Source organism: Urocitellus parryii, chromosome 12 (genome assembly GCF_045843805.1).
Source record: "Urocitellus parryii isolate mUroPar1 chromosome 12, mUroPar1.hap1, whole genome shotgun sequence".
NCBI lineage: Eukaryota > Metazoa > Chordata > Mammalia > Rodentia > Sciuridae > Urocitellus > Urocitellus parryii.
The window spans coordinates 56,004,767-56,019,382 of record NC_135542.1 but is presented as its reverse complement, the minus strand read 5'-3'; the positions used below and the strand labels follow the sequence as shown (position 1 = coordinate 56,019,382).

At 42.1% G+C, this 14,616-nt stretch overlaps 1 protein-coding gene across 1 annotated transcript in view; it reads left to right on the top strand.

Moving 5' to 3' along the window:
* Positions 1-14,616, top strand: part of Nlrc4 (NLR family CARD domain containing 4) — a 44,438-nt gene that overhangs the window by 29,386 nt on the left and 436 nt on the right. The window contains exon 8 of the mRNA XM_077791737.1: positions 796-963. Within this exon, the coding sequence (XP_077647863.1) occupies positions 796-963 (168 nt within the window). The remainder of the gene's footprint in view (positions 1-795; positions 964-14,616) is intronic.

Here is a 14,616-nt window from a genome sequence, read left to right as displayed (position 1 = left end):
TGTCGATGGACCTTTATTTATTTATTTATTTATATGTGATACCAAGAATCAAACTCGGTGCCTCACATGTGCTAGCAAGTGCTCTACCACTGAGCCACAACTCCAGCCCAAGATTTTGAAGGTATGTAGTAATATGTGGTTATGATTTTTAAAAAGAAAGAACAGATACAGAGTTGTAAACCTAGCTCAGTGCATGAGTGAGGCCCTGGTTTCAATCCCCAGCATCAAGACAACAAGAATAATAAAAACCCAAACAAACAAAAAACCAAAAACCCTGATGCATATGTTTGAGATTTGCTTCAAATAATGGAGAAGGTCAGGCCTGGTGGCAAAGGTCTGTAATCCTAGCAGTGGGAGGCTAAAACAGGAGGATTGCAGGTTCAAGGCCAACCTCAGCACTTAGCAAGACCCTGTCTCAAAATAAAAAGGGCTGGGGCTGGAAGGTGGCTCAGAGGTAAATTGCCCCTGAATTCAATCCCCGGTACCAAAAAAAAAAAAAAAAAAAGAAGAAGGATGCAGAAGGAATCAGGAATCAGGTCAGGATTAAATGAGCTTGTCCATGATTTGCCGTTTGTTGAAAGTTGGATTATTTGCACGTAGTTTCATTACACTGTTTCACATCATATTTCTGTGTGTTTGAATATTTTTCGTAAAATAATCACAAAACAAGCAGATTGTCATTGCAGATGGAGTGGGCTGCAGAGCCACCCACTGGAAGATCCTTCCGTCCCCCACATGGCTCCATCCTTCACCGATGCTGAGATAATCTAGTTCCTGAACTGCTCTGTTTTCCAGTTGGCAGGCTGGACCTCCTCGAACAGCTCACTGTGCTGCTGCTCCCCTGGTGCTGGGATGTGCGAGTCAGCCTGGCCAGCCTGCTGGAGCAACTGGAGACGGCCTCCCAGCTTGTCAAGCTGGGGCTGAAAGATTGGAGACTCACAGATGCGGAGATTAGAGTTTTAGGTGGGTATGCAAGAGCCAAGAAAAAAAGAGGCCAAAGAAAGTTCTTTAATTGGCTTATTTTGCTCCTTTATTCTATTTTGCCTTCTTTTTTTTTTTTTTTAAGTACCAGGGATTGAACCCAGATGCGCTTAACCTCTGACCCGTATCCACAGCCCTTTGCCTCCTTTAAAAAAAAAAATGTGTTCAAAGAGTGTTCACACATATTAAGGAGTTGCATTGAGTTGGAAAGGATATGTCTTTTCAGAGATGCTCTTGGGGGTGTCTAGACTTGTGGTGAGGCTTTTTTTTTGGTAGGGTTCTTTTAGCATTTTACAATTCTGTAAGCAGGAAGCTACCTACTTTGCCCATTCCCAAGGCTTGCCATAGACCAGAGAAGGAGATGATGTGTTTAATGAAATAAGAACTGAACTAGGCAATGATTTACCATTTGGCTTTAATATTCTGGTATCTTCCAGCCTCCATGAGGGCAAAACTGCAAGTGAGGGCTGGGGATATGACTCCAGTGGCATAATGCTTCACTGGCATGTGAGGCCCTAGGTCAATTCTCAGCTCTGCAAATAATCAATAATAAATAAGTAAACTGCAAGCAAATGAATGAGTGAAAACTCACACCTAGTTAGTAGTGATTTATTCTCCAAATTTTCTAAGAAAAGAATTTGTAGAATTATCATCATATCCCATAAAAGATAGCCATTATTATACTGGTTTATAAGGAAGCTTAGACATGGGGCTGGGGCTGGGGCTCAGTGGTAGAGCCCTTGCCTGGCATATGTGAGGCACTGGGTTCAATTCTCAGCACCACATATAAATAAATAAATAAATAAATAAATAAATATCCATCAACAACTAAGAACAATTAAAAAAAAATGAAGCTTAGACATAAAAAAGGGTTGAGCTGTGTGCAGTGGTGCATGCCTGTAATTCTAGTAGCTCAGGAGCCTGCGACAGGAGGGTTGCAAATTCAGAGCCAGCCTCAGCATCTTAATGAGACCCTAAGCAACTTAATTCAGGTGCTGGGACTGCTCTGTCTAGCCCCTCCTAAGGCTCTAGGTTGATGAAGAGGTTAGCTGCATTGATTTTGGATCAGATACACTTGGCCACCCCTTCCACTTGTTGGATATGTGACCTGCAACAGATTAAATCCTCTGAGCCCCAGTTTGCTTATCTACCAATAGAGGACAATTATAATACCTACCCTATTAGCAATGATGTGTTAATCAGTAGTTGAGCTGATGCATGTAAAGTCAGAAGATGCTCAATAAACGGTACTGTTATCATTATCCTCTGTGGACTTCCAGGGCAACAGATACTACAGTTAGTATCCTTTAAAAATCAAAAAGCTGGGCTGGGATGTGGCTCAAGCGGTAGTGCGCTCGCCTGGCATGCGTGCAGCCCGGGTTCGATCCTCAGCACCACATACCAACAAAGATGTTGTGTCCGCCGAGAACTAAAAAATAAAAAAATATTAAAAATTCTCTCTCTCTCTCTCTCTCTCTCTCTCTCTCTCTCCTCTCTCACTCTCTCTTAAAAAAAAATCAAAAAGCTTTCTCTGCTTGCAAAATACAGTCTAGCATGCTTAGCTTTGAAGCATGAGGCCTTTCATGATGGAGCCTCTCCCACCCTGCACTCTGCCTTTACCTTCTGCCACATCCCCTACTGCATGAAGCTTCACCTGGGGTCCTCTCAGCACTCCCCAAGTCATCTTTTTGTTCATGGATGTCCTGTAGGTTGTCCCTCACCTATATTCCCTTTAACCCAACTTACATATCTCCTCCATGGTTAAATATTTTTTCCTCTTCTGCACCCTCTTGTGAATCCTAGATGTTTCAGGCTTTTTGACTGTGACCACATTTTATCTCACGATCAAAAACATGTGTACATATACATAATCATTTTTACAAAAAGTGTTTTGCTATGTGATACAGTTATTTTCTTTTGCTATCTTATTTTCCTTTTTAAAAGACCAATTGCAACCCATAAAATTTTTCTAATGCTTTTCTAAAGGAGGGAATACCTTGCAGCTTGGAGAAAAAGAAAAACAAAACAAAACAAATACTTCCCTAATCCATCCTTGCCCAAGATGCCAGCCTAGACCCAGGGCTTCTGTTTCCAGTGGTCACTTCAGGCTCTGTTTCTGCTCCTGTGTGTCTCTCAATCTAGGTCTTCTTGCTTCCTGCAGTGGTTCCCCTCCCTCTTCTCCAAGTGACCCAGATGGGGAGAACAGCCACTTGTGCTTTATTCTATAAGAGTCCCTAATATACTCATGGGGGTAGCAGATTTACTGAATGCTTGTGGGTGGCATGATAGGATAGCTCTAAATAGCCAGTTACTCACATTTAATATTGGCCCTTCTCCACTCTCCAAATATGCCTGATTATTTCTGCCAACTCAGGCGCCAGCTGCTGGTCGATGGCCTTGTCCTCTTTTTATCTTCATCTCTTCCAATCCTCTAGCGTTTCTAAAAAGAATTCCTTTCATTCCATTCTTCTACTGCTGGGCTCTACAAACATCAGGGACAACAGATTTATTTCCCACTTTATGAATCATGGCATTTCTTCCAGTAGGAGAAGCCAGAGATAGGGTTCATTTTGTTTTGTACTCTGTGTGAGTGTGTGTGTGAGTGTGTGTGTGTGAGTGTGAGTATGTGTGTGTGAGTGTGTGTGTGAGTGTGTGTGAGTGTGTGTGTTGCTGATGATGGAACTCAGGGCCTCAAGCATGCTAGGCAAGTGCCCTACCACTGAGCCACCCTCAAATCGTATGTTTTTTCCTTTTTTAATGAAGCATAATATACTCACAGAAAAGTGCATGAAAGTACATAGTACAATGAATTTTCAAAAGGTGAATATATACCAGCACCTAGATCAAAAGATGGAAGATGATCAGCTCCATAGCTTCCTCTTCCTGAATGGCAATCATTAGTATGGGCTGTTTTTACACTTTATGTACATGGAATGATACAGTATACATTCTTTTGTGTCTGCTTCCTATGTGTGTGAGATGTGACTATGTGTAGTTGCAGTTCATCCTCATTACAATAAAATCTTCTGTGTGGGGCTGGAGTTGTAGCTTAGTGGTTGAGCACTTGCCCAGCATGTGTGAGGCACTGGGTTTGATCCCCAGCACCACATAAAAATGAGTTTTTTTAAAAAAGGTCTATTGACAACCAAAAAATTTAAAACAAACAAACAAAAACTTCTATGTGACTATACCACAACTGATTTTCCCATTCTGCTGTTGAGTAATTCTAGATGAAAAGGGATTCTATGAGGTTGTGGCTTAGTGGTAGAGTGTTTGCTTAGTGTGTGTGAGGTCTTGGGTTTGATGTCCACGTACCACCAAAAAAAAAAAAAAAAAAGAAAAAGAATAAAACAGATGCTGTGAATATGTTTGGATTGTTGGTAAACATGTTTTATGTTTAGTAGAAGCGTCAATTTTCCAATGTACCTGTATCCAACACTAGCTTTAAAAATAATGGTTTCTTGGCTGGGCGCTGTGGTGCACACCTGTAATCCCAGCAGCTCTGGAAGCCGAGACAGGAGGATAGCAAATTCAAAGCCAGACTCAGCAAAACTGAGACCGCTGCTGGGCTGGGGCTGTCGCTCAATGGTAAAGCACTTTCCTCCCAAGTGAGGCACCAGGTTCAAACCTCAGTACCATACGATACTGTGTGTTCATCTATAACTAAAAAAACATTAAAAAAAAAGTGAGGCAGTGAGACGCTGTCTGTAAGCAAAATACAAAATAGGGCTGGGGATGTGGCTCAGTGGATGAGTGCCCCTGAGTTCAATCTCTGGTACGCCTCACCACACACACAAAAATAATGGTTTCTTTATTCCACACAGAAAACAATGCTTTTTTATAGCACCTACTATGTAAATAAAGAATGTGTTTAGAGAATGTGTTCATATGTTGAGCTCCCCAGTAAGCTGTGAGCTCTTTGAGAACAGGCCATGCCGTTGGACTTGGTTTTGAGTGTATAACCCATAGTGGATGCTCAATAAATACATACTGTATGAATGAACAAACAAGCCTACAGGAGTTCTGCAGTTTGCCCTGAGCATAAGCTCAGGTATTTGTGGGTTAGGGCCTTGAACTTTGCTATAGTAAATGCTGTCTTCCTTCATATAAAATCATCTCTAAATCTAAAACATATTTGTATGATTTCACAACCTCTTTACAATATCCAGCCAACTGACTGTTCAAATGGAAAGCCTCAGTCTTAATTAAGTTTCCTGCCTCTGGTCTATAACACCTGTCCTGGATCAGACCTGGCTTGGGGATGCCTATCCCCATTTAGACATGCTATGCATGATGGATGAGGCACGATGTGCCCTCCAATGGGGTAATGAATGCAGGTCAGTTATAGGCGATGGGCAGGCTAATGAAATACAGGCTCTGTAAGAGGAGGAGGGAGGCAGTGCATAATGAGAAACAGGACGGCTGAGATGAATTGAAAACAGTGGTTATTTTGAAAAAAGAGCCTTCTTATCAAAGGTGTTAGACATTCCCTGGTCCCAACCGAAACCTGGCCTCATAAGTAGTCACTTTGTACTCTCTTTTCTTTCTTTTTTTGTAGTGGGGATCTAACCCAGGGGTGCTTTACCCCTGAGCTCCATCCTCAGCCCTTTTTTTTTTCTTTTTTTTTTTTTTTTGAGTCAGGGTTTCACTAAGTTTCTGAGGGCCTCACTAAGTTGCTGAGGCTGGCCTTGAACTTGTGATCCTCCTGTCTCGGCCTCCTGAGTCGCTGGGATTACAGGCAATTGCCATGGCGCCCAGCTCATTCTGATTTTCAAGCTTCTTGAAGTCCAAAAGGCAAGTTAGGTTTTCCTTGGTTCTCACTGCTCTTCTAGTCCACTCCTTTTTTTTTTTCTTTTTTTAAATTAAGTTTTAAATTTATATGTAACAATGGCATGCATTACAATTCTTATTACACATATAGAGCACAATTTTTCATATCTCTGGTTGCATATAAAGTATATTCATACCAATTCATGTCTTTATACATGTAGTTTGGCTAATAATATCCATCACATTCCACCATCATTTCTCACCCCCTGCCCCTCCCTTTCCCTCCTACCCCTCTGCCCTATCTACAGTTTGTCTAGATGCCCCCCTCTCTAACCCACTATGAATCAGCCTCCTTATACCAGAGAAAACATTCAGCATTTTGTTTTTTGGGGATTGGCTAACTTCACTTAGCATTGTCTTCTCTAACTCCATCCATTTATCTACAAATGCCATGATTTTATTCTCTTTTGTTGCTGAGTAACATTCCATTGTGTATATTTGCCACATTTTTTAAATCCATTCATCTATTGAAGGGCATCTAGGTTGGTTCCACAGTTTAGTTATTGTGAATTGTGCTGCTATGAACATTGATGTGGCTGTGTCCCTGTAGTATGCTGTTTTTAAGTCCTTTGGGTATAGACAGAGGAGAGGAATACCTGGGTCAAATGGTGGTGCCATTCCCAATTTTCTAAGAAATCTGCATACTTCTTTAGTCCACTCCTTTTCTAACCTCATTAAATATTCCTACTTCCACCAGGTTTCAGCCATTGGCTGGGACACATTCTGTCCCATTTTATTGCTATGAAATTTTTGCCACCGCTTCTTATTCACTGAAGACTTTAGCATGTTCTTTCAGAACCCTTGCCCTGACTCCTCTCATTCCCCTACCAGGCCTCCCTTCTCAAATGAAGCCGCACCCTGGACCTTCTTTCCCATCCACTCTCCTTCATCCAGCTCAATGATCATGACTGACCAGATTATGATAATTCATTTAATTCACACTTAAAGTTGTTCTATCTCCAAGATATTAACTTTAGATATTCCACTTTTTTTTTTGAGGTGTTGGGGATTGAACCCAGGGCCTTGTGTATGTGAGGCAAGCACTCTACCATCTGAGCTATGTCCCTGGACCATATATTCCACTCTTAAACAGTAATCTCCTTCCTTTCCATTGTGCTTGCTCAGTGGCTCCTGATCACCAGTTCCTTACTTCCTTGGGTCTTCCAGTCTCTCCACCTCGCTGCTTTCTCTCAGCGCCCTTCTATGTTGACTTTCCTCACTACCTAGAGTCCGCTCCCATCCTTGCAAACACTCTTGAGCCAACAGATGGAACTCATGGTCCAGTATCAAAAGTCAAGGTAGCAATGACAATTAGAGAAGGATATGTGTGTTAGATCAATAATCAAATGAAGAGGTAATGAGAGACAGAGTCTCTAATTAAAGAAAGACTATCTCAGGAGATGCAAGGAGAAAGTGAGATAGGAGATAGGAGATATGAAATGAAATACAAGGGATGGGGTGTACTTTCCTGGCAAAACTCCAGTCCTGAGTAGTCCTTAATTTATCCTTTTTCTGTACCTATGTGTAAGCTGCTGGAGAGAAAAAAAAAAGTCCCACAATTTGGCAGATAGATAATTTACAAGTTCATACTGGCAAACTTCAACAAAAATGTTTAAAACCAAATGGTAAGAAAACACTATATGCCAACTCTGTGGCATGCAGCAAATCAGGGACAGAAGGAAATTCTTATGGGCTTAGATACTTCATTAAAAATAAGAGCTGAGCACAGTGTTGCACACCTGTGATCCCAGTGTCTGAGGAAGCTGAGGTAGAAGGATTCCAAATTCAGAGCCAGCTTCTGCAATTTAGCAAGGCCCTAAGTAACTCGGTGTGACCCTGTCTTAAAATAACAAATAAAAAGGAATGGGGATGAAGCTCAGTGGTAAAGCACTCCTGGCTTCAATCCCCAATACCACTCTCCCCATCCCCACCCCCCCCAAAAAAAATTAGGAGCCATGTACAGTGGCGCGTGCCTGTTATCCCATCAACTTGGAAGCCTGAGGCAGGAGAATTGCAATTTCAAGGCCAACTTTGGCGATTTAGAGAAACGGTAAGAAAATAAAATTTTCAAAAAAGGTTTGGGATGTGGCTCAGTGACAGAATGCTTGCCTAGCATGTGCCAGACTCTGGCTTCAATCCCCAGTACTGTCAACAAAACAACACAAGCTGAAAAGTAGTAAGTTTCTCCTTTAAGCAATCAGAAAAAGAGTAGAGTAAACCCCAAGACAATAAATATGAGTATAAATCCATGAAACAGAAAAAATACAATAGAAAAGATTCACAATATTTAAAGTCAATTCTTTAAAAAGAGTAACAAAATAAACCAAAGCAAAACTGATCAAGAAAAAATAGTATCATGATTTCACTAATTGAAATGGAGACCTATTTATTTTTTGGGGGGGTGGGTAGGTTACTGGGGATTGAACTCAGGGGCACTTGATCACTGAGCCACATTCCCAGCCCTATTTTTTGTATTTTACTTAGAGACAGGGTCTCACTGGGTTGCTTAGTGCCTTGCTTTTGCTGAGGCTGGCTTTGAACTCAGGATCCTCCTGCCTCAGCCTCCTAAACCACTGGAATTATAGGCATATGCCACCATGCCTGGCTGAGACCTATTTATTTTGTTGATTGAATTGTATGTCAATCTGAATAGGCTAAAGGACACCCAGATACCTGGTAAAACATTATTTCGGTGAGGATGTTTTGAAGGGAATAATATTTGGGTCGGTAGACCAAGTCAAAATACAAAGGAATGACAAATTCCAAACCAGAACAGAGCGTCCTTTGGTCAGGAAGGAGGCAGATGCCAAGTATGGTTTGCATTCTTGATCTCAGATTGAGCAAGAGGTGCATGAGAGAGGGAATGGGTGATGGGTGAGTTAGAGAGCAGTCTGGCTCTGCACACCTGACGCCAACAAATAGAAAAACATCTTTATGAACATTTTGGCAAACTTACTGTGCTTCTGTATTCAACACTCTCTCCAAAAAGTATGCTTAACCACTGGGCCACATCCCCAGGCTTTTTGTTTTTAATTTAGAGACAGGGTCTCACTAAGTTGTTGAGGTCCTCACTAAAGGCTGAGGCTGGCTTGGATTTCAGGATCCTCCTGCCTCAGCCTCCTGAGCAGCTGGGATAACAGATGTGCACCACCAGGTCCAGCCATCCTATCAGTTTTTAAAGTTGCTCAGACCTCTCCCATTTTAGGTAAAATTCCCTGAGTCCTATCTACTTCCCATGGTTATCGTTCTCTCTTCTGCAAGATGAAAAGCTCTTTGAGAATTTAGGTACTGCCAATGTATCTCTACTTCCTGATCATCTGCTGCTTCCTACTCACTCCATCTGACTCTTAACACACATCAATGTGACTTAATTCAAAGGATGCTTTTCAAAAATGTTTAACCTACTGGATCTGGAGGAGGTGACACTTCGCATTCCCTCCTCTTCAGAATGTCCTCTTGACTTCATGCCACCTTGGCTCCTACTTCGTCCTTTCCAACAGCATTTCCTCTCCCCAGGCACTAAATGCTCCTGCTTTTCAAGAGCTTGGTCCTAGGCTCTCTGCTCTTCTTCCTCAAAATTTTGCTTGTAGCTCATCAGCAATTTAGAACTACCAGCAAAAAAATCACTGCTAGCTCAGGGATTTATTTCATCTGCTTTATCAAAACCCTTTGTTAATGGGATCTTTCTGTTTAAATATTTGAGGCTGAGCTTTATTCCTCAGCCTGTTCTCAAAAAGAGAGCTGTCACACACCTGACTCATGTTCCGACAGCTTTTGGACAAATCTGGGTCCAATCATTCCCCCACATTCAATAAATATTCTTATTTTCCAAGGTCTCTTTCTTGTCCTTCAAAATTCTGGATATGAAGGCACAAGCCTATGATCCCAGCTATTTAGGAGGCTGAGGCAGGAAGATTGAAAGTTTGAGGCCAGCTTGGGCAAATTAATGAGACCCTGTCTCAAAATAAAAACTAAAAAGGGCTGGGGATAGAGCTCAGTTAGAGTGTCCCTGAGTTCAAGCCCCGGAGTGTGTGTGGGGGAAGCAGCTTATCTTTGTTAGTGTGTACTATAACTTTTTTAGGGTCTCTTAAAAAAAATAGATTTTGAAGTTTGTTTTTTCCTAGATTCTGTGTTGCCTGTGGTTTGAATGTTTCCCTAAAAATCATGTGTTGGAAATTTAATCCTCAGAGCAACAGTGTTGAGAGTTGAGGCCCTGATGGGGAAGAATTTCAATCATGAGCGCCCCATCCTCAGGAATGGACTCATGCTGATTATAAAACTGCTTGAGGCTGGAAGTTTGAGCTCTTGCTTACTCTCTCCCTTTCTTTGCTCTTCTGCCAGGAGGTGACACACCAAGAAGGCCCTTGCCTAATACCTTGGTCTTAGCCATGAATTAATACATTTCTGTTCATTATAAGCTACCCAATCTGTGGTATTGTGTTATAGCCTCACAACATGGTTGTGCTAAGACACCTTGTTTCTTTGGGAGTCCCTCTGTTTATTATTTTTTAAATTTTTTTGTAGCTTTGGGGATTGAACCCAGGGTCCTGTACGTCTTTTTTGGAGTCCATTCTCCTATGTTTGGTAATCCTGTATATTCTCTTCAGATTTTAGAATGAGACACAAGTTGGTCGGAAGCTCTGAGTGTGAGTGAGGGGCAGCTCTTTGGCTGTACTGCTAACAGTCTCACTAGGGGGTTCTCTGTACTTGGAAGTAGATCGGTTTCTCCTGAGAAGAATCCTCGAATCTTTCTCCTGGAGCATACAGGTCCCATTGCTGATGTTCTGGGAACAAAGTAGACTCGTGTGTGCTCTCAGGACACTCCACCTATCACAGCACCCATCAGCCATCTGATCACTTTCCAGCATGTCTTCACACTGTGTTGTAAACCCAGGGAGCCAGGGACCATGTCTGTCTTTTTCACATCTCCCCAGAACCCAGCGCAATCTGATTCATAACAGACACTGCAATGTGTTTGCAGAATGAATAAACAGCGAGTGGAGAGCTCAGGTTCTGGCTCAGGTGAACTACAGGGTAATATTAGTTATCGTTAGGACACAGGGACCTTCACAAATCTACCCAGAGCATTGGAGATTTTGCCTGTAAATTTAGTAGTGCCATTTGCCATCTCCACAGTCCACGTACAGTTGATAGCTCTGAATGTCGTGATTCTGATTCTCTCAGATCTCATTTGCTCCTTGTGGTGGCAAAAGCACTGCAAATTCAATGAGCAAGAGGCATGCCCCTGGATTATGAAAACTGTCACTTGTTCTTGGTTCCTATGCTTGCAGACATTCTAGTAATTACCCAAGGTTGGAATGAGCTTTAACTTCCTTTATTGGGTTGGGTACAGGGGATTGAACTCAGGGATACTTGAGCACTAAGCCACATGCCCAGACCTATTTTATATCTTATTTAGAGACAGGCTCTCGCTTTTGCTGAGGCTGTCTTTGAACTTGCGATCCTCCTGTCTCAGCCGATGGGATTACAGGCGTGCATCACCGTGCCTGGCTGGCTTTAAGTTCTTTAAGTTCCCTTCACGTGGTGAAATCTGCTCTGCTACTTGAGGGGAACAGAAGCTGGTCCTTGGGGGTGGAGCCTTAATGGACACAGGAACTGGCAACAAGCACCTTGAGCTCCACCATGCTGGGAGGAACATGCAGAAAGGAGGCCAGGGCAGAAAGGACATAGACATATGTGAGAGCAGGGAGACAGCCACCCTGCAAGGAATAAAGAGGTGCCCCTATAGGGCAGAGGAAGGAGGAGATTGTGAGGACCTATGTACTAGTCAGGTGGGCTCAGGCTGAACTGATAAAGCAGAGGCTTGACTATACCGTGGCTGACATTGATAGCCCTGTCAGTCCAGAAATGAGCAGTCCAGGCAGGTGGTGTGTCTTTGCTCTATGAATCTGATTTAGACCCCAGAAACCATTTTTTTTAAATTCTTTCATTCCTTAGATATTTTTTCTTTGACTTCATGATCATAGCTGGGCTGTTGGCATGTTAGCATTTCCACATAGTGGAAGAGGGAAAAAGTGGCAGCAGAAGGCATCTTTTTCCAGAGTGACATGATAGATGCACACATCACTTATATTTCTTTACAAAAACTTAGCCAATTAGTAGAAATAGAGGTTGGAATATGAATGGCCACATACCCAGATAAAACTCTGCCACTATGGAAGAAGGACACAGTTTTGCGCTGGGCGTGGTGGCTCATGCCTGTAATCCCAGGGGCTTGGGAGGCTGACAAAGAAGGATTGAGAGTTCAAAGCTAGTCTCAGCAAGGGCAAGGCACTAAACAACTTAGTGAGACCCTGTCTCTAAAATATAAAATAGGGCTGGGGATGTGGCTCAGTGGTCAAGTGCCCTGAGTTCAATTCCTGGTATTAAAAAAACAGAGAGAGAGAGAGAGAGAGACAGTTTTGGAGAACAACTAGTAGTCTGTCTCACTTTTCAAGGAAATAAAAGCAGAGAAGGAAATAAAAGCAGAGAAGGAAGGGCCAAGGATGGTCTCAGTGGCAAATACCCTTACCTGGTTCTGCCCTTTTTTGCATCTGGTGTCGGTATCGGGCAGGGCTCATTCACTTCAGGTATATTTAAAGAAGAACCTAGAGAGCTTTCAGAACTCAAAGCCTTGTGAAGGTAATGAAAGTACTGACACTGAGGACAGTCTAGAGTGAGCACTTTACAGTACATATTATACTTGCATTAAGCACATTACACAAGACCACACAGTGACATCTGACCCCACATTCCTAGACCTCCTCCCCAAGGGGCTGGTCAATTTCTGTACTTAAAGTGGGTTAGAGTACATACGTAGGTTGACCTCAGCTCACATAAACTGGTCAGACAAGAATGACCATTCCTGTCCTAAAGCTCTCCTTATTGGTGGCACAGAGCTTTGTCTTTGTTAACCTTAACATAAGCTGTATATCACTGAACACTTCCTTCTCTAACTGAACTCTTTGGTTTCCTGTTTTTTTTTTTTTTCCTTCATACTGGGGATAGAAACCAGAGGTGCTCTACCACTGAGCTACATCCTCAGCCCTTTCTATTTTTTTTTTTTTTTTAATTTTGAGACAGGAACTTGCTAAGTTGCTGAAATTGGCTTCGAACTTCTACCCTTCCTGCCTTAGCTTCTGAAGTGATTGGGATTCTATGCACCACCATGGCCCTCCTTTGTCATATGTCTGTGGGAAATAGTGGTCTTTGGCACCAAGACAATAGAAAGAGACTTAAAATTTTTTTTAATTGTCCATGGATCTTTTATTTATATGCAGTGCTGAGGTTTGAACCCAGGGCCTCATCCATGCCAGGCAAGTGCTCTACCACTGGGCCACTACTCCAGCCCTGGAAAGGGAGTTTTAAAAATTCTTTTCCAGGAAATACCTTTCCTATTTGTAATCCAAACTGAACCTTGCACACTCATTTTTGTAAGATTGTAATGTTATCTAATAACATGCATCCTCTCAAGCAATGTAAGTTTAATACATAACCTCTGTGCTCAAAGCAGGATGAAGTACAGAACTAAGAGAGGCTGGAACAGCAGAGTAATGTGGATTAACAGACCAAGCATACAAATCTTCTGCAATTTGTGTTGATAGTCCAAACTATAAACATAACAAAAAATAGAGTTTCCTTGTTCAGTGTGCCAGACTTTCCAACCTACACATCAGAATGAACTTAGTCTCCCAGAAAAGGCCATGAAAGACGTAGGGGTAACACTGTACACGACCTAAGGCACACAATTCATAAAGGGTTTCTACGAACTCCTGATGTTTTATGTTGGTCAATTTGCATGGTGGAATATGACCTGAAAGACAGCATCTAAACTGGTCATATAGGAATAAAGCATAAACACTAAAAAAGCCTGCTGATCTCTATGTATTAGCAGGACAAGATTTCTTCCTTCCTAGTATAGGAGGTACTTTCCAGTGCCCTATTATGCAAGGAATGGAGGAATTTCCTGAAGAGGCCAGATAAGGTAAAAAACCAGTAAAAGCACCCATCTTTAGATGATGACGGAAGCTCATGATTACTCAGATTTACAATTAGGAACACTGCATGCCCAAAGATAACAATAGTTAGATGTTTACTTCACCAAAGAAAAAAATGACCTACTATTGCCTAACTGACTCCGGTGTCAAAAATAAGTCCTGAATATTTAGTAGAAACTCAAACTTCAAAATATAAGCCAAGTTCCATTTCCTGGAAGAGTCAGGAAAAGGGAAAAATATGATTCATTTATATTTGTTTACTACTTAAAAGTTCTCATTTACACTTTAGGAAAGATAAAATTTGTAGATATAATGGGATATATTCACAATCTATCTATAGAATTCTAATTTTTTTCTGAAGCACAACTGTGTTACTTACCTTTTTGTCCTTGTGACCAAAATACACAACAAGAACAACTTAGAGGAGGAAGTTTATTTTGGCTCTTGTTTCAGAGGTGCATGGTCAGCTTACTCCATTGCTCCCAGCTTGAGGTGAGACAGAACATCATGGCAGAAGGGTGTGGCTGAGAAAAGTTAAGCAGCTCAGCGCAGCTGGGAAGTAGAGTGCAACAGGGGACAGATACCTTGGGGTATCCCCAAGATCATACCCCAGTGACCTTCGTCTTCCAGCCATGCTCCACCTGCCCTCCCAGTAGTCCATTTAGATTATTAGTTCATCAGACGAATTGATCCATCAGTGAGGTCAGAGCCCTCACAATCCAATCTTCTCAACTCTAAACACTGCAGCATTGCCTAACACGTGCTTGGGGGATGTTCCAGATCCAAACCATAACAACCCTGGTACAAT